This window comes from Bufo bufo, chromosome 8 (genome assembly GCF_905171765.1).
Source record: "Bufo bufo chromosome 8, aBufBuf1.1, whole genome shotgun sequence".
In the NCBI taxonomy this organism is placed as follows: domain Eukaryota; kingdom Metazoa; phylum Chordata; class Amphibia; order Anura; family Bufonidae; genus Bufo; species Bufo bufo.
Window position 1 is genome coordinate 154,961,328 of NC_053396.1, and position 20,730 is coordinate 154,982,057.

The following is a 20,730-nucleotide window of genomic DNA, read 5'->3' on the forward strand; positions in this document are numbered from 1 at the left end:
TCACAACACAAAAAAAAAACCAGGATCCTGTAAAAAAAAACGGATCATATTGCATGACTTGGCATCTGTTGGAGCCATTTCCGTCTGAGATACAGTATATCATTTTTTTAGATGGGAAAAAGAAGTCCTGGATGCAGTACTTTTTTCCCATCTAAAAAATGGATCTCAGACCGAAATGGTTCAAAGGGATGCCAACTGATGCAACAGGAACCTTTTCTTGCATGATCCTGTAAAAAAATGGATCCTGTTCATAAGGCAGGGTTCACATCACATTTTTACCATCCGTGTAATGTATACAAAAAACATATACGTTAAACGGACACCTCAGACTGATGCCATACAGTGGCAGCCTTCACCATAGAGTTCCATTGTAAAACAAAATGTATACTTTTTTTGTTACAGGACTGTGCAGGATACATGAATGTGGTGTGCTGCATTTTTGTATCTTTTTTTTTCCTAACATATACGTCAAATGGAGGCATAAAATGTTATGTGAACCTACCCTAAGGGCTCTTTCACACCTGCATTCTTTTCTTCCGGCATAGAGTTCCGTCGTCGGGGCTCTATGCCGGAAGAATCCTGATCAGTTTTATCCTAATGCATTCTGAATGGAGTGAAATCCGTTCAGGATGCATCAGGATGTCTTCAGTTCCGGAACGGAACGTTTTTTGGCCGGAGAAAATACCGCAGCATGCTGCGCTTTTTGCTCCGGCCAAAAATCCTGAAGACTTGCCGCAAGGCCGGATCCGGAATTAATGCCCATTGAAAGGCATTGATCCAGGTCCGGCCTTAAGCTAAACGTCGTTTCGGCGCATTACCGGATCCGACGTTTAGCTTTTTCAGAGTGGTTACCATGGCTGCCGGGACGCTAAAGTCCTGGCAGCCATGGTAAAGTGTAGTGGGGAGCGGGGGAGCAGTATACTTACCGTCCGTGCGGCTCCCCAGGCGCTCCAGAGTGACGTCAGGGCGCCCCAAGCGCATGGATCACGTGATCACATGGATCACGTCATCCAATGCGCATGGGGCGCTCTGACGTCATTCTGGAGCGCCCCGGGAGCCGCACGGACTGTAAGTATACCGCTCCCCGCTCCTACTATGGCAACCAGGACTTTAATAGCGTCCTGGGTGCCATAGTAACACTGAAAGCATTTTGAAGATGGCTCCGTCTTCAAATGCTTTCAGTACACTTGCGTTTTTCCGGATCCGGCGGGCACCTCCGGCAACGGAAGTGCATGCCGGATCCCAACAACGCAAGTGTGAAAGAGGCCTAACTGATGCAATAAGATCAGTTTTTTTACAGGATCCTGTTTTTCTTTAGTTTTTCTGACGGACCAGAAGAACGGAATATGAAACGGTGATGTGAACTCCCCCTTACTAGAAACCCTCAAAGCTCAGGTGGACGGTGGATCCACAGCCCAGCTAAGACTACTTTCACATCTCTGCTTTGGTTTCCGGTTTTGAGATCCGGCAGAGGATCTCAAAACTGGACCAAAATGGATTGGTTCGATTTAACACATCAGGATGCATCAGTTCCGTGAGGATGAATGACTTCATAGCGACTGCCTGGGCCGGGATTCGGGCAAATCATACTGGGGCAACACAGGGCGGCATTTAAATTACTGGGGGCACTATAACTACTAAGGCACTATAGAGAGCATTATAACTACTGGGGGCATTAGAATGGGGCATTGTAACTGCTGGGGACACTACAGGGGGACATAAGTACTGAGACAATTAAGGGGGGCATTATAACTACTTTTGAAACAACAGGGGCATTACAGAGGGCCATATTACTACTCGGACACTTTAGGGGGCCTTATTACTACTAGGAACACTTTATGGTGCCTTATTACTACTGGATGCACTTTAGGGGCCTTATTAATTTTTACTACTGGGGGCATATTAGGGACCCTTATTACTCCTGGGGCCACTTTAGGGAGCCTTATTACTACTGGGACAGTTTAGGGCTTTAGGGGGCCCTATTACTTATTTCTACCAAGTGCACTATGCATTGGGCATTATTTCTACTGGTGGTACTGTTATTATTACTGGGCACAGTACCATGGGTACTACTACTAATTGGGCACTATACAGGTGAAACTCGAAAAATTTCAATATTGTGCAAAGTTCATTTATATCAGTAATGCAACTTAAAAGGTGAAACTAACATATGAGATAGACTCATTACATGCAAAGCGAGATATTTCAAGCCTTTATTTGTTATAATTTGGATGATTATGGCTTACAGCTTATGAAACCCCAATGTCACACGACCGTTGTGTGCATCCGCGGCCGTTGTTCCGTTTTCCGTTTTTTTCCGCGGACCCATTGATTTTCAATGGGTCCGTGGAAAAATCGGAAAATGCACCGTTTGGCATCCACGTCCGTGATCTGTGTTTCCAGTCCGTGAAAAAAATAAGACCTGTCCTATTTTTTTCACGGACAACGGTTCACGGACCCATTCAAGTCAATTGGTCCGTGAAAAATCACGGATGCACACAAGATTGTCATCCGCGTCCTTGATCCGTGTCCGTGATCCTTGTCCGTTTTTTCCTATAATTTCAAAGGCAAACTTGACTTAGATTTTTTTTTCATTTTTCATGTCCGTGGATCCTCCAAAAATCAAGGAAGACCCACGGAAGAAAAAACGGACACGGATCACGGAACAACGGAAACCGATTTTGCGGACCGCAAAAAAAAAGTCCGTGTGCATGAGGCCTTACTGAAATAAATGGACTTTTGCACGATATTCTAATTTTTCGAGTTTCACCTGTAAGTCTTTAAATGTCATTGCTAAATTTCTGTCCCAGGCCGGACCGGAAACAAGAATAGGACATGTTTGAGGAACGGATGTACAAATGCGGACAGCAAATGAATGAGATTCGTATGCTGTCCGCATTTTTTGGGCCCCATAGAAATGAATGGGTCTGCATAAAATGTGGCTCAGATGTGGGGCAAAAATACAGTTGTGTGCATTTGTCCTTAAAGGGTTTTCCCAAATTTCTCTGGATAGGTCTTCAGCACCTGATTGTGGGGGTCTGACACCGGGGACCCCCACCGATCAGCTGTTTGAGAAGGCACCGGCGCTCCTTTGAACACTGCGGCCTTCTCTCTGATCACTAAGCACAGCACATTGTAAAGCGGCTATGCATGTGACCGATGAATATGTCGTCACTTGGCCTAGGGAAAGCTGAGAGGCGTAAGAGCTGCTGCCTTCTCGGACAGCGTGTTGGACCCCCACCGATCAGGTACTGATGACCTATGTAGGTCATCAGTATTTAAGTCTTGGAAAACCCCTGTAAGGTAAAGAGGAAGATGGCTGCTGGACCAACGCACGGGTGGGCAGATTTCCAGAGTGCTGATGTGTGCACAGCTGGGGATTAGATGTCCTCCAGACAGAGTTCTTCTTCAATTATAAAGAATTTAATCTTTTATTAAGGCCCCATTCACACGTCCGCAATTTCGTTCCGCATTTAGCGGAACGGAATTGCAGACCCATTCATTTCTATGGGGTCGCACGATGTAAAAAATAAAACATGTCCTATTCTTGTCCGCAATTGCGGACAAGAATAGGCATATTCCATTAGTGCCGGCAATGTGGATCCGCAAAACATGTTACGGATGTGTGAATGGAGCCTAAAACTGGGCTATGGTTCAAGAAGCACAGTCATAGGCACAGTCTAGTCTCTGTCCAAAAATGACAGATATAATATTAGGCATCCAAGGACAGTCTCAGGGGAGGACATACCGCATGTGCAGCCGGCTGCACAGGGGCCCAGAGAAGGAGGGGGCCCCTTCCTACCGGCAGCAGGGTGAGATGAGCGCTTCCATTGTGGAAGCGCTCATCTCTTTTCATCTGTATCGCTGTCCTTAGAACAGCGATACGGATAGATGCTGCGACGGGGCAGGAGAGAGGCGTCTCCCTTCTCCAGTCCTCTAATAGGACTGCAACCTATCAGAGGACGGCGCAGGCGGTGCGATGACGTCATCACGCCACCTGAGCCATACAGCTTGGGACACAGGCCGGAAGAGGCCTGCATCGCATCGCTGAAAGCGGCAAGGAGGTAAGTATGTGAGTTTATTTTTTATTTTTATTTACACTTTACTAGGGGCCCTATCTGGCACTCATGGGGGCATCTACTGGGGGCCCTATCTTATATACTGGCACACATGGGGGGCACTATGGAGGAGGAGGAGCACTATGGGGGCCCTATTTTAAATACTAACACACATGGGGGGCACTGTGGAGGGGGGAGTACGATTGGGGCCCTATTTTATATACTGGCACACATGGGGGGCACTATGGAGGGGGAGGAGAACTATGGGGTGCCCTATTTTAAATACTGACACACATGGGGGGACTATAGAGGGGGGAGTACTATTGGGGCCCTATTTTATATACTGGCACACAAGGGGGGCACTATGGAGGGGGAGGAGCACTATGGGGGGCCCTATTTAAAATACTGACACACATGGGGCACTATGGAGGGGGGAGTACTATTGGGGCCCTATTTTATATACTGGCACACATGGGGGGCACTATGGAGGGGGAGGAGCACTATGGGGGGCCCTATCTTAGTTACTGGCACACATGGGGGGCACTATGGAGGGGGAGGAGCACTATGGGGACCTTATGTTATATACTGGCACACATGGAGGGCACTATGGAGAAGGGGGGAGAGGAGCACTATGGGGGCATCTTCTGGGGCTCTATCTTATATATTGGCAGACATGGGGGGCACTATGGAGGGGTAGTAGCACTATGGGGGCCCTATCTTATATGCTAGCACACATGGGCACTACGGAGAAGGGGCGAGCAGTATGGGGGCATCTACTGGTGACCCTATTTTATATACTGGCACACATTATGGGGGCATTTTATACTGGCACATTGTCAGGCACCATGGGGACAAGGGGAGGCGCAAGATATAGGAGTATTTTATACTGGCACAAATTATAGGGCACTATGGGGACCTTGGCTTAACTGGGAGCACTAAGAGGGTTTTTTGGGCAAACAGTAGGGGGCATTGGCACACATTATGAGGGTACTATGGGGACATTGACTCTACAGGGGGCACTAAGAGGAGGTATTTTTTTTACAACAGGGCACTTTTATGTACTGGCGCACATTATAAGGGGGCATTTTTCTACTGTTACACATTATAAAGAGAATTATTACCACTGGGGACATTATGGTGGGCTTTATTACAGTTGAGGGACTATGAGGAACTTGAATACTAGTATGAGCACTATGGGAGCATTATTACTTCTGGGACACAGTGGGGTCATTATTACTGTAGGGGCACTATTACTACTACGTGTTGTCTGGTAATAATTATTTCTATTTGTGGGATTTTGGGGAGCACTGTTACTGTCGGGGGCACCTGGCGCAGTATCAGCTTAGCACACTTATTTTTGGGGAACATTATGTTTACACATAATAACAGGGACACTGTTTCCTGGGCACAGTTATTTTTTAGAACACTGTGTGCCAGTAATTATTTAAGGGGAACTATCTGTGTGTAACCTGTATAGGGAGCACAGCAGACACAGTATTAGAGGGGTGTTGATTAGGTGGGAGGATGATGGATAACTAGCAAACTAAGATGTCTGTCTATCAAACCCTGCAGAAAGAAGAGATGACTGAAAGAAATCATCATGGCGGTCTGGTCTGATAGGAGAAGATGAGGACAGAGAACATCTACATCAACGAAGACGTCCCTGGATGTAAGAGGTATGTGGACCTGTATTAGGCTACCTTCACATCGGAGTTAGTGATTCTGGCAGGCTCTTCCAGCAGAGAACAGCCTGCCGGAATGCTCCAGCACTGCTGAATGCAGACAGAATGTCCGCCGGCCACATTAACTATAATGGGATTTGGCAGAGATCGGCCACAATCCGGCAAAAATGCAGAGAATCAGTGGGACACAAACCGCTGCATGCCTGAGTTTGTGTCCGGCCAATTCCATGCATTCTCTGCCGGATCAGGTGGCCGTGGTGTAGTGCTGCATGTGTGAAAGTAGTCTTAACCTGTATGTTTTGTACTGCTCTAAGTAATGTTAGGACGGAATAGGTTATGTTGACAATTTGGCTTGAGAGGAGGGGGGGCACATTCTTTGCACAGGGGCCCTCTGCTGTCTGTGTCCGCCCCTGGTCTGCAGTGTTTTTTGCGGACCCTTAGAAATAAATGGGTCTGTGGGCGATCCACAAATATTGCGGATCGGACACAGATGAATGAGCCTTAAGACAGGTTCACCTGTTCACAGATATAACTAAGAAATAGTTACTTTTGTATAACTAAGCAGGCTTGCCATTCAGGAGTGGCTCACATTGTCATTATACCCATCTTTCCTGGAAACAGATCTTACTAAAAGATGTCTAAAGAGAAATATTTAAGGAGACTTCTACATCTTCGGTATAGCGCTGGTTAAGGGTGCATTCACACAATCGCATGTATCCGCAAAATATGACGTCTGTGTTGTATCCGTTTTCATTTGTGGATCCGTTGTAACAATGACTATTCTTGTCTGCAACATGGACAAGAATAGAAAATGTTCTCTCTCTGGGGCTCTGTGAATAGCAAAACTCAACGAAAAAAAAAAAAAGCTATTGGTTTAAAGTAAAACAGCTCTTTATAGTCTACAGATGGAGGGAACTGTAGTGCAGCTATCACAGGGCACCCCAATGTAGATATTACAACATCTCACATACCATCATCTATTGGGAATAAAGTGTGAGCCACCCGGCAAGGCCTGATGCACACGGTGCAGTTTTTTTTGCTGCAGTTTACCTACAGTTTGGATTGAATCCAAATAATTGAGGCTTCCTATACTTCTCAGGCTCCCCCTCCTTGGTACTGGCTCGAGACTGCCTAAGACGTCTCTGCTTGCAGTGATTTATTCTTCACGCTGACTGCAGAGTCACAGTCAGACGTGTGGCCTGTGTATGTCCCGTCCGGGGTTTAAGGGGTTAACTCCGCGTCACATGCAGGAGACAGGTGTGCTGCTGCGCTGGTCCGGGCTGTGATGCTGCTCCGTGTGGCTATGAGAGCCAGTAAATGAGTGTATGCCGGAGATTAACATGAACGCTGGCGAATCAATGCAGGGCTCGGAGCAGTTTTGTAGTCCGGTAGTTCCTTCCTTTTCGCAGTGCTGTGGTAATGGCAACGGCTGCAGCAGCGACAGCTCTGCTTCAGCTCGTCAGTCACTTCTTAGCAGTTTCTGAGCATTCACCAGCAGCCAGATCATATATATCACCCATGCTGCCCTGGCAATAGCAAGAGGAGAATAATTATCGGAAGGCATGGCCGAAGGAAACCCCCCAAGAGGAATGATGAGGTTTCGGAGGAATGCGGTAAGGGCTCTGACTGCAGTCTGTGCAGCACAAGTTCAGAGGCTTCGGGACTGCAGCACAAACTGCTGATGTACATCACATACATAATGCAGACTCCGCTCTGCAGACACGTAGCCAAGTTTCACCTCCATAACACTGGCTCCTGGTCGTATGCAGGTCAAACGCGGCTGCAATCACTTCCAGAACCAGACTGGTCCTCTGGTCCAGTTCTAATTATACCTGGCCTACATCTGGGACGATGTGTTTCCACGAGAAGTAGTTCTTAGTGTCATTGGAGGGTTATTTCTGCAGCAGGGACCCAGACGTAGTTCCTTACCAAAGTAATGAATGCAAACTAGATGTAGCAGAGCTGAGGCGGTAGCCTGTCTTTTAGTACAGCTCCTCAATAACTTGGTTTACCTAGGACTTAGGTCGAACAGAGGTGACACAAGTGACCAGTTCAGCTCTGCGACATTTGTATATCTGTACTATGTCTAGCCTAAAAAGCTTACAATTCATTTGAAGCTGTATTATGGTATTGACAGTGGCCTATTAGATTGGGTGGCAGTGTCTGCTGGGACTTGCAGTTCCACTTGTAGTTCTTCTTTTCTAACTCCAGGGAATAATACTATTGTTTGTGCTTATAGTTTTTATTGTACTTGCTGGGGCTTATAGTTCTACTTGTGGTTGATCTTTACTATCTCAGGTTGTATGGTGATCCAGGGAATAATATTATTGTTTGTCCTTGTTTTTATGGTATCAGTGAGCAGTACTTGCTGGGACTTATAGTTCCACATGTAGTTCTTCTTTTCTAACTCCGCTTGCAGAATGATCCAGGGAATAATACTATAGTTTTTAATCAGTTTTTATTGTCTTAGTGGTCAGTACTTGCTGGGGCTTATAGTTTTACTTGTGGTTGATCTTTACAATCTCAGGTTGTATTAGATCCAGGGAATAATACTATTGTTTGTCCTTGTGGTTTTTAATCACTTTTTATTGTATCAGTGGGCAGTACTTGCTGGGACTTATAGTTCTACTTGTAGTTCTTCTTCTTTTCTAACTCAGCTTGCAGAATGATCCAGGGAATAATGCTATCGTTTGCAATTGTCTTCCTGGAACTTGTAGTTCTGCAGGTATAGGGGCACTATTAGCATCTGATTGACAGAACTAACGAGAAGAAGGGGGATCCTGGCTAGACTATGACTGGTAGCTTTTAAACAATAGGCTGATACAACCGGAGGATATGTAGCCTATCTTTTGTATTACTGTAATGCATCTAAAATAAACATCTCAGCCGTTTTGTGTTCACAGACCAATGTGTTTCCATAGATACAGACTATAAACAAGCGCTGTTCTGATCCTGACTTGGTAGCTTACATTCTGTAGGTTAGTAAGCAGTAGACAGGGTATATGCTGTAGTCTTTAAAGGCTATAAACCAGGGATGAACGAAGAACTCTAATGAATAGATTCGTCTCATTAGCAGGAGCTCTTCACCTGTGAGGGGCTGTCTCCACAGGTAAAGAAGCATCCACCTGCCCGCTGGACATCTAGCGGGGTCCTGATAATCTGGGCTCCGCACCGCTGCTCCGAGTATCAGTGCAGGCACCGAAGCTCAAATTTGATTTGGAGCACCAACTGCGCATGGACCACTACACTTCCAGTATGTAGGACAAGCATAGTGGATGAAGCTGAATTTCAGCTTTGATGCCTGCATTGGTACTTGGAGGACCAAGATTGTCAAACCTGGGTAAGATGTCCAGCCCTGACCATCAACAGGCAGGTTGGTGCCTCTTCACCAGTGGGGACAACCCCTTCTAAGTGAACAGCTCCTGTTAATGAGAATTGACTTATTCATCCCTACTACAGACACCTTTGGGACATTTTTATCATTGCATTGGCAAAAAAACCTTTTTTTCAGTTGGTTGTTATAAAAAAAAATAGTTCACGTTAACAGAGTTCACATTAAGTGCATTTGCAGGCTAGCAGGCTTTCTGTTTCACACTGAATCCATCAGAACTGAACTGCTCTGATGACCTGATCTGTATTCCTTATCTTAGTAGTCCTTAGTTAAATTCCTATCGGTTTTGTAAAATTTTAGCTTAAATGAGTGTTTATGAGCTGTCAGGAGTTCAGAGATAAGGGCTACAGACACAGCAGCTCTCTGACGGATACAGTGTGAATCAGAGAGCCGGCTAGTATGCAAGTGAACGGAAAGTGAGAGCTGTAGAAGAAGAACTGTTGAAAAATGTTGATAAAGGTCAAGTGAAAAAAATCATTTAAGGGTACTTTCACAATAACTGATCAGTTTTATCCCCATGTATTCTGAATGGAGAGAAATCTGTTCAGGATGCATCAGGATGTCGTCAGTTCAGTCTTTTTTACTTTTCAGGACAGAGATAATACCGCAGCATGCTGCGGTTTTATCTCCGTCCAAAATTCCGGAACACTTGCCGGATTGCCGGATCCGGCATTAATTTACATTGAAATGTATTAATGCCGGATCCGGCATTAAAAATACCGCAATGCCGGTACCGTCCTTCCGGTCTGCGCATGCGCAGACCTTTAAAAATGTGAAAAAAAATAGAAACGGATCCGTTTGACAAACGGACAGACAGAGCCGTTCTTGCAATGCATTTGTGAGACGGATCCGCATCCGGATCCATCTATAAATGCTGTCTGTTTACATGCAGATTGCCGGATCAACGGAACTGCTTGCCAGATCACTCTGCCGCAAGTGTGAAAGTAGCCTTAGCCCAAAATGCGTAGGATGTAATATTAAAAAAAAATGCTTCCAAAGTTGTTCATAACCTTTAACCATGGAGACACATAGGTCTGCATAGAAGCTTTAGGTACAAAATGGTAAGGGAGGTTTAAGCAGAACTATCAGAAAAGTTTTTACTTAAGATATATTAGATCAATATTAAAAATATACAAATATTAGCACACACTTCATACACTGGATTTGTGGTTGGATGTCCATGCTGGGACATGTTTTAAGTGATTGCTCTTATGACATATTAGGGTCATTCTGGTTGACATGTATAATTTATGGTAATTCACAGTTGTCCTACGGCCATGATCAGCCTGACCGACTCATTCCTACGATGCTCACTTTTCCCTGTTGTCCATGGTGCTGAAATCATGTATGACCATACTACTGTACATGTGCTATAGCTTAATGTCTGCTTGACAATAGTCTTCAGATATGGTCATTCATTACCTTGTAGGAATTCTGTATGATGGTATTTGTGTCCTGTAAACCTGGTCAAAGTGTCTTATAACACTTCCAATGACACCTTGATTGAACATTAGGTTGACCAGCGCATTACATATAACCTTGTGACATATGAACTCCTTACAGCCCATGTTTCACATCTTCTCTCTGCCCCTCTATGTGTAGTTCGCAATAAATACACGTAATCTGACTAATGATATGATAGTCAACTCCTTATCCACCTACAGGTGAAACTCGAAAAATTAGAATATCGTGCAAAAGTCCATTTATTTCAGTAATGCAAATTAAAAGGAATTGCATTAATGCAGCTTAAAATTAGAATTTTGTGAAAAGGTTCAATATTCTAGGCTCAAAGTGTCACACTCTAGTCAGATAATTAATCCATATCCCCTGAGCAAAGGGTACCTCAAAATTGTGACTTTGGGGTTCTCATAAACTATAAGCCATAATCATCCAAATTATAACAAATAAAGGCTTGAAATATCTCGCTTTGCAGGTAATGAGTCTATCTCATATGTTAGTTTCACCTTTTAAGTTGCATTACTGAAATAAATGAACTTTGCACGATATTCAAATTTTTTCGAGTTTCACCTGTATATTTATTGCAGTTTGTAAGCCTACAGATTTGTATAGAAGGGAGTGATATGTAGGATCTGGGCTTCTTACTGTAAAGAGATGTTCCTCCTGATATCAAGATTATTATTGGGAATTGCTTGAATATATTAATTTTTTTTTAACTTGAATTGATAAAGTATTTCACTCAGGTAACAGTGGTGCACATAGGGGTGTAGCTAAAGGCTCACGGGCCCTGGTGCAAGAGTTCAGCTTGGGCCCCTTTTCCCTCAGTGCTTTTTGGCCAGAGGCAGGGAAGCACAGTCTTCCTGCTGCCTGAGGCAAAAATTGAAACAGCACCCCTCCCCCATGCCAAATTCTTGACCTAACCCCTTCCCTCCAGCCAGAGGACTAACTTGAACTTTCTGGACCCCAGTGCAAAATCTATAACAGAGCCCGCCCAGCATGTACTTTCTATAATACCGGTGTCTTCTTATGCGGCACAAGGGTCTTTGGGCCTCCGCAGGCTCCTGGGCCCTGTAGCAACACCCCCTATAGCTACACCCCTGGGTGCACATGGATAGGAGATCTCCTTGGTATGATATAACAGAAATCTCAGCACACACTTTTCTTTCTTTGTATACCTATAGATGTATGGAAACAGGATGCGGTTTGGCCCATCTTAAGCTTTTCACACCTGTTAGCAATACTGAGAACCTACAGGGCTATCTACAATTTGAAAATTCTAAGCTTTCACCATGCTAAAGTCATTTGCAGGCTACCATTAGACTCTGCTGTAGGACGTACAAGGGAATTCCTGCCTATGGGATTGCCTTATGTAGTGTCTCTAGTGCAGATGTATTCTTTGTTACCTTTCCTAAAAAATTAGGAGTACCGCTTTTTTTTTTTTTTTTAAAGCTGGTCCTCTTATCTTACACAACGCATTTCAGGATATTGCCAACTAAAAAGTCAAGGTAAACAAAGAGACATCTGTATATGAATTGAATATAGTAGACCGGTCCATGGAGAGGAGAGAAAGCGTCAATCATGTTTAGCTCAGACCTCAAAGGGAATGAACGGCATAGGACATGTTCCCAGGTTCCTCTTTAGGCAGGTAGAGATATCGGTAACAACCGCCACGTTCACCCATATTCACTAGGCCCGAGCTCTACAGATATTCACAGCGTTGACATCATTGTGATCTTGTATCTAAAAAAGGTTTGTACTTTTCTTGTCTTTAGCATTCATTTCCTGGGAGCCTTCATCTAGTTCTGGTCTTAAGGCCTTCAGGATTTTTTCAGCGGACTTTCACTGACATTGGATTTCGCTTCAGCCAGGAGGACTTTATACTAAAGCTTCCGGTAAAACACAAAACTAAATCTTACATTTTAGTCTTATATTCAGTAAATTCAAGCTGTGTTAGGATCCTGCCAGCTAGACTATGTTTTTATCATAGATTTGCGAAGGGTTTCTTTTGCATTTTTGACCAAATAGTGTGTTTTAATTTTTTTTTTTTTTTGCAAAGCTTGCCTTTTTATATAGGAAAGTATGTACCCTTCCACTTTAGAGCAATATCAGAAAAATACAATGGTAATAAAAGCCATGCAATAATGCCATTAAAAAGATAACACACAGTGACACTTGTGTTTGTTCAAGCGGGGCAAAAAACAAACAAAAAAAAATAGAGGCTGTCTATGGGACAAAAACACTAGAAAATGAGAGATAAAATGTCCCATCTAGAGCATGCTGAGATATAAAAAAAAGCATTGACCCAAAAATGCCTCTAACAGGCACAAAACTTCACATTAACCCTCTGAGTAAATCACAAGTTATAGAATAGCCATTGCATGCTCTGTTTGCTTCCATAGAAGCAAATCGGTTTCAAAGAAAGCATATTGCATTTTACCATGACTTTCTTGGGAATATCTAGTCCTGAGAAATGCTTTTTTTATTTTTATGCAAATAAGGTTCCTGGTGCACTGTTGGTGGGCCGCTCCGTGTACCTTCAAAAACTTTATTTGCATAAAAATTAAAAGAAGCATTTCCCAAGATTGGAGGAGTGCATTTTCACAAGAGAGGTATCGTTATGTTTCAGGCACCTACCCTACATGGTATTTCTATCCTTACTTTGAAACCTATTTTTATTTATTTTTTATTAATCATGATAAAAATACTGAAATGTATCACTTAACATACTGCTTCACGTTCTTAGGTGGTTATGCTCAGTTCTGCATCAGATTTACTTAAGTACATCGATGAAACACAACTAACAACAGAATTTGGGGGAACACTTGAATATCGGCATCGCGATTGGGTTGTCTACAGAACGGTATGTTTTCATAAACCTTTATGTTTTATGCTCGAATGAAAGACTTTATTTCCCATCATTGTTTTCCCTCTCAGCAAGTTATGTCTATAAACCTGAACTGCCAGTTTGGAATACCTTGGGCCCACCAGAGGAACGGATTCTGATCGCCACCTCCATCTATACAGAACATATGCAGTTTTAATTGCATTATCTGTGTTATTATCACTGCACACATGGGACATGTCAGCAATAAGATCTAACAGATTATTTGTGAATTAGGCCATAAGAAGTAGATCTTATTGTCTTCAAAATTAGAGAACTTCCAAATCTTTCTTTGAACCCTAGGATCGATGATGATCTGACCTGACGCTATTGCTGGAGAAAGTAACCACCAAACATTAATTTTTGCTGCAGAAAACTCAGTGCCCACTGAACTCAACTACCTGTGTGTGTCATTTGAAATCTTTAGAACCTCCATTCTGATAAAAAGCACACACACACACACCTTCAATAGCTGATGGCCGAACACTCGTTCACCAGCAGCTACTGTATCTCTTCCAACTGCCAAGTGTTTAAGTGTTTTAAATGTGGAGAGAGGAATAAGAGGTGGCTTATGTCCGAGGAAAACAAAAGGATCGGGTACTGAAATCAACACTCCCAAGCCTTCTCTCCCCCAACATCATCTGTTGGGGAAAGCTCAACTTATGCATTTAATTGCTAGCTGATAGCAATCGACAATAGTCCAATGCGTGTATATGGTGCCTTTAGACTAGGATCTTATCTGTTAAGAGTCTCCATCACAGATTTCATCAAATTTGCATTACGAACAGGCGAATGGACAATGATTGTGGAACTTCTGTGCAAAGTAACTGGTTTGATGTTGAACCAAACCCTAAGGGCAGTGTTCTGGCAACTCCCCGGTATTCACCCTTTAACCCCTGTAGAGTGATGTAGACTTTGCTGCAGGTCAGTGAATAGACTGCTACCTCCTGGGCAGTGATGTCCAGTTCGCATTGTTTGCCCGCGAACACATGCGGGCTGCCATCTTTTCTCACAAGTCCGGCGAGGCACAGATAAGCCCTTACGTGTGCCGCGAGCTGGTCTGAAACAAATGCGGTCAGCGGGAGCAGGCAGTTCCGAGAACAGCCCGATGAAGGCCCCCGGCGGCTGTTCTCGGAACTGCCTGCTCCCGGTGACCGCATTTGATTTCAGACCAGGTCGCGCACAGGCACAGGTAAGGGCTTACCTGTGCTTCGCCGGACTTGTGAGAAAAGATGGCAGCCCGCATGTGTTCGCGGACGAACAATGCCAACTGGCCATCACTGCTCCTGGGATGTTTCCTGTGTACTTGTCAGCTGATCAATTAAGGTCATGAACACTAGTGTAAAGCACCAGGGACACAGCCATGGGATGATTCAAAACCAAGCAGAACACAGGTGAATCCAAGGCAAACACAAATTAAAGACATGAGACAAAACACTGAGCACTGGCGCACAGACAGACTTCAGGAACTCAAGCATATGGACTACATAAATTTGGACACACAGACGTCAGGAAAAGACTACTTGGAGATTGTTCAGACATAGCAGAACTTGGCAAGACAGACTTCAGGAACCCATACAAACATAGTGGATACTGGGCGACAGTGGTCAAGACGTCTAGGTGAAAGGATGCATAATACATTCACCCTGTCGCAACAGGACACAGTTCACAAGGGCATATGGAACTAGGTCAGAATTCAGACTTGACATCACCAGAACTTGACATCACCAGAACGATCCAGATAAAAACCTGAGACATAAACTCCAACACAGGGCACAGACAGACTTCAAATGAATAAAAGCAAGACATCAGGATGGCATGACAAAAAAAGACATGAAAAACATGACATAATTGCACAAGCAGGGCAGGTCACAGTACTCAACAGAAATCCACTAAACCAGGGCTGGCCATCCTGCGGCTCTCCACCTGTTGTAAAACTACAACTCCCACCATGCCCTGCTGTAGGCTGATAGCTGTAGGCAGACTAGGCATGCTGGGAGCTACAGTATAGCTTTGCAACAGCTGGAGAGCCGCAGGTTGGCCATCCCTGCACTAAACTAATGCAGCGCTCAAGACTAAATAGCAGACTTAATGAACTGATTAGTCGAACAGATGCAAACACAGAGCAGTGGCAACATCAACCACCATTTCACACTGTGGGCCAAATTCAAACCCACAAGCATCCAACACTGGCTTGCATGGTAAAATGGCACAAGTGAAATGCCATTATCAATTTCCCGAAAAAAATATTTGTGAAGCATGCTATGTTATCTTTGTTTGTGAAATGATGGACATCATGAAAAACCCTAAAGAACCATTATAGTCGATGGGGTCCATCTGGCACCATTGGAGTCCTTCATGTGACCGCTGCGGCATTGAGATCATTGACAGCGTGGCAATCGTTTTTTCTAGTCTATGATGGAACAGAAATATGAAAATGAGGACACAGATGTCAAGATGGTCCTAATGGACTTTGACCCCCTTTACAGAAAGTCATCTTCCCTGACTCCTATCAATATAATATGGGCTCGTTTATTATAGACCTCATAGGATAATACAGGATGGCATAACTGGCAAATTTTAAATGGTAACATTCCACCAATAAATGTGTCCAAGAAGATTGCTGTTTATATAAATCAAATTTCCAGATGGAAAAATAGAAATATCAAGATCTTCATGCAAAAGTCTGGCAGCAATATTTCTGTCTTTCTGAAATGGAATTACTACCATCAGCATGTGGCACCGGCAAGCAATATCCTGCTATAAGAGATATCAGCAGACAGATATAACAACGATATGACATGATAGTGATGTAGTGAATGACAACATTATGGCAGTTGTAATGAGAATATACTAGTGACAGCAGCTTCTTAAATTATTTTGGAGTTATTAGACATCTATTCAGAGACTCTGGTGACACATTTCCTATTTGTACAGATACCTTTAATTGGTACTTCAGTGTGTCACTATTCTTGAACCCCCAAGTGCTCAACTTTTTTATGGTACCTTACTATGCCTGTGAAACATTGGTAAAGCCTGAGGCCCATAACAAATGGTCCATCAAAACAAGGGCCATCCTACAGTACAGAAGACCATAAAACCTTGTGTAATGGCTCCTAAACACATTTCACCAATGTAGGCTTCACACTTACACACTACAGTCATCTCTCGAGGGAGGGGGGCTGTGGAGCAGCTCATACACTGAGCCTGAAGCAATGTAGCCTTTGGGCTTGCGGGAGATGCACTTGTGGGATTAAAAATTCATTAAAAAGCAGGGTCAGATGCATGTATCACCTTCCGTTCTCTGCCCCTACCTACGTCTGACAGCAGGTTTGCATCGACAGATTCTCTTTAAGCTTTGAATGTAGTTAGGCAAGAAAATCTTTGTATGTTCCAATTATCTTTAAAGGGGTTCTCCAGAAATTAAGAAAATAAAAATACTTAAATATTACTTTATTATAAATATATTCCCAAATACCTTTTATTAGTTATGGTTGCTCATTTTATCTAGGGAGCAATCATCAGGAGAAATAAAATGGCCGCCGTCCTATTAGTCCACACAAAACCTGTCCTAATCACACAGGAGGACAAGTTACTTCACAACACTGAGGTAAAGAGCTGGCTCATCCTCCTCTCTGCTCTTCTTGTCATGGATTATGATCCTGAATACAGCTGATAAGATCTTCAGCTGAATCTCTATAGGAATGGCGTTCATGAGGAAACAGCTGAAGTAAAGAGAGGACGGACAGAACAGGCTGTGGTAATGTGGAGCTGTGGTAATGAAGATTGCATACAAGTGCTGCGGCCCATCAGGCACACCCTCACCTCCTCTCTGTACTTCATGTCTCCTCATGAGCTCCATTCCTACAGAGATTCAGATGAAGATCAAATTAAACTGTATTCAGGATAATCCCTGTCCAGCAGAGAGGAGGATGAGGCAGCTCTTTAGCTCAGTTCTGTGTGATTAGGACAGGTTTTGTGTGTAGTAATAGGACGGCGGCCATTTTATTTCTCCCAATGATTGCTCCCTAGACAAAATGAGCCATTATACAGTAGCTAATGAAAGGTATATGGGAATATATTTATAATAAAGTAATATTTAAGTATTTTTATTTTCTTAATTCCCAGAGAACCCCTTTAAGGATTCCATAAGAGAATAGTGTTGACTCTTCTGTGACACAGCTATCGTAAAACCTTTATTTAAGATTTCTTCTATTGTCATTTTATTTCTCACAAGCAGGCCATTGAGGGCTTTGCCTTGACAGTGAAGGAAATTGCTCAGATGCTGCAGGCCTTCGGTACTGAACTGGCTGAGACCGAATTACCGAGCGACGTCTATTCAATTGAGCACATTTTAGCAAACCGCACTGAAAAATACTGCCAATTGAAGGTACGTTAAATTGGATTTTATGAAGACAGATTACCTCAAGACTTGAAGGAGCAGCATTTTTTCTGTTACCGTAGCTGCACTGCTTAAAAAATACGAACACTAAGGGTCAACTGACTGTAACGTCCATTACTTCTACAGTTTTCTTGCAATAGCATTTTTACTTGGTGACCATATAATAGATTACATCCTGATATGTTGGGAAAATCACCTATAGATACAGATGCTGTGATCATTTGACATGCTTTGGACCCTCAACGTTTTTTTGTTGTTTTTGCAATATATATATATATATAGTCCAATATTTCCAGCAATTGCATCTTACTGCACTTATTACTTCCAATCTAAGTTATCAAGCCTCAAAGGGTCTATCAGGGAGACAGACAAAAGGCCTTGTAGGGTTAGTTCAGCTGAATTTATTGCTACCTTTCACTTAGCCATCTGTTGCTTAATTCTGCAGAAAATATACTTAGTTTTAATACATGAGGAGTTAAGTGCACCAAGGGCAGGCCCAAGGCACTTTTGCTCCTTCCAGTTCCTCTGCCAGGCCCTCCCTTTCCTCTGCCAGCTTCTCCCTCCCTTTGATTGACATGGTCAGTTTCCTGTACATTCATCTTTCCTGGCCCTGTCAATGAAGAAGAAGGAGAGTCTGGCAGAAGAAGCAGGAAGAGCAAGGGAGGGTGGACCTGCTCATGTATTAAAAGTATGTTTTCTGCAGAATGAAACAGATCACTTAATGAAAGGTATCATTACATTATGCTGAGTTAGACCTACAAGATATTGAGCCTGGTTTATCAGTGCAAAAACCAAGTCCTTTTTGCTTTTGGACCAGCATTTAATAATCTTGCATACCTAAACCTCTCTGCACATATTCTCTATGTCTAACAGTAGATCGAGGTGTAATGGCATACTGTATATAGAGGACCTGCTTTTCTATATGTGATTATAGGGGGTTCATCACACATTGAGCAGCCTCTTCTGTGTCTTCAAAACTCAGTGTGCAGCATGTTCTGTGATAAGAGAGATGAGAAGATACTGCTCAGTGTGACAGAAGGAGGTGCCGGAGATGATTAACTAGGCTGATAGAGAAGATGGTTCCTCAAGATAAGGAAGTCATGTAGGTCCCACCATAAACATGCAGGAAATTTAGTGCTACTGCTCAAGTTTCAATAATCTGTATAAATGACAAAATGTCCACGTAATAACCACACAATTACTTTTGGTTTAACTGGATGGCTTCTACTTGCAGAAAGACATTACCTCCGTAACAAAAGAAGGGGGCTTACTGCTGGACAGTTTTGAAAGACCAAGCACAAGTTTAATTACAGAACAGCAAACCTGTGGAAAACACGGAGATTGGGAAACTGTGAACAGGTACAACACATATCCATCTATAGGGATAACACATCAGTTATACTCATTGGAGAAGTACGTATAGCCATATTTTTTGCTTATCATACAATTTTTTTTTAGCAAATTTAGATCAAGTTGTATTGAGAAACACAAACTGGTTCTCTGTACAGCATCTGCATTTTAATATGTCATTACAGGGCACCCACAATACTTTAAAGGGATTGTCTCACTGCAGCAAATGGCATTTATCATGAAGACAAAGTTAATACCAGCACTTACTAATGTATTGTGATTGTCCATATTGCTTCCTTTGCTGGCTTGGCTCCTTTTTCCATCATGAACTGCTCTTTTTCATGGTGTAGGGATCTGCCCCAATGGTAGCCTTCAGATAAGAACAGAGCAGCAGCCTTTTAGCGGTGAAAGCAAAGCAATGGTTGTCTTTTATCCTTGACAAAACAATAATGCAGTAAATGGCAGCGACCGGCTTGCTCCAGCCGGCCTTAAAGAAACAATGAAGTCCACAGTACCGTAACCCCACGGGGTGTAGGTGGACTTTGCTTTGTCCTCAGTCTTTTAGGCACTGCAATTCCAGCTCAGACGCTGATCCAACACAGCACTCCACAGAGCTCCTCTGTCAGAGAGAGGCAATCACCACCACCTGACACTGCTGGCTTTTTTTTGTAGGCCAGTCAAAACCTGGCCTGGAACATGGGGAGTAGTCACCCACCCAGCACTTTAACTACTCCCAGTAAGAGCCATCCCGGTTCAGCTATTCACAGCTATACTAAATAACAAAGTGTCAACCACCCACTGCCGCTGACACCTGAAATACTGGCTCTTACTTCACCGAGGCAGGGAACCTTGGTGACACATATGTACCATCAACGATGGTCCCTTGTGCCTTCTTACAATGGTTACGACCACTATGCAATCCAGCAACGGTGATCGTGCTTACACACTACAGGGAATTTGCTGGCCTGTGCGCACTTCCATGGTCCCAGCCACCAGAGAGGCTGGTCCCTTTTCCTATAGTGTACAAGCACGACCACCATTCTGGTGGCCAGGACAATAGAAGTGCGCATAGTCTGGCAAGTTTCCTGTAGTGCTGTGAGAAATATTTTGCTATTTTTGGTATTTTGTGCTTCTATTCTGACCACAATGGGTTGTGGTTTCTGTGTAGCAACTGGATAATGATTACAGCAGCCAGTCCTTTTTGTTAACCCCCTTAGTAACTACCCATGCGCCTTCTTACGGCACTAAAGTGCCTTAGGCTGGGCCTCCACGTTTTCAAGGAAAGTGGGGGGGGGGGCTCAGCTCTCACATGATTTCCGATATGGGCTGTTTAACCCCTTACATTCCGTGGGCAATGTGGCATGCTGCATGTAAGTTATGACAGTGTGAGCGAACTCCCTCTGTCTTCCATCGTCACCCCGCAAATGAGATCACTGATGTGTTTATAGGCAGGCTGGGACCTGGTATAGGCCCCAAGCCTGCTTTGAGTGTTCTCCAGTAGGTCTCTG

The 20,730-nt window shown here is 43.6% G+C and overlaps 1 protein-coding gene across 10 annotated transcripts in view; it reads left to right on the forward strand.

The window, feature by feature from the left end:
• Nucleotides 1–20,730, forward strand: part of MCF2 (MCF.2 cell line derived transforming sequence) — a 208,738-nt gene that overhangs the window by 81,493 nt on the left and 106,515 nt on the right. For 6 of the 10 annotated variants that reach the window (XR_005773943.1, XM_040405657.1, XM_040405660.1 and 3 more), the window contains exons 5-8: nucleotides 12,362–12,481; nucleotides 13,333–13,449; nucleotides 17,708–17,860; nucleotides 19,107–19,285. Coding sequence is in view for 9 of the 10 variants with exons in the window: in XM_040405657.1 (XP_040261591.1) it covers nucleotides 12,362–12,481; nucleotides 13,333–13,449; nucleotides 17,708–17,860; nucleotides 19,107–19,285 (569 nt within the window). In the remaining variant the exon portion in view is untranslated. The remainder of the gene's footprint in view (nucleotides 1–12,361; nucleotides 12,482–13,332; nucleotides 13,450–17,707; nucleotides 17,861–19,106; nucleotides 19,286–20,730) is intronic. The other 4 variants (XM_040405663.1, XM_040405664.1, XM_040405662.1 and 1 more) reach the window with 3 other exon arrangements.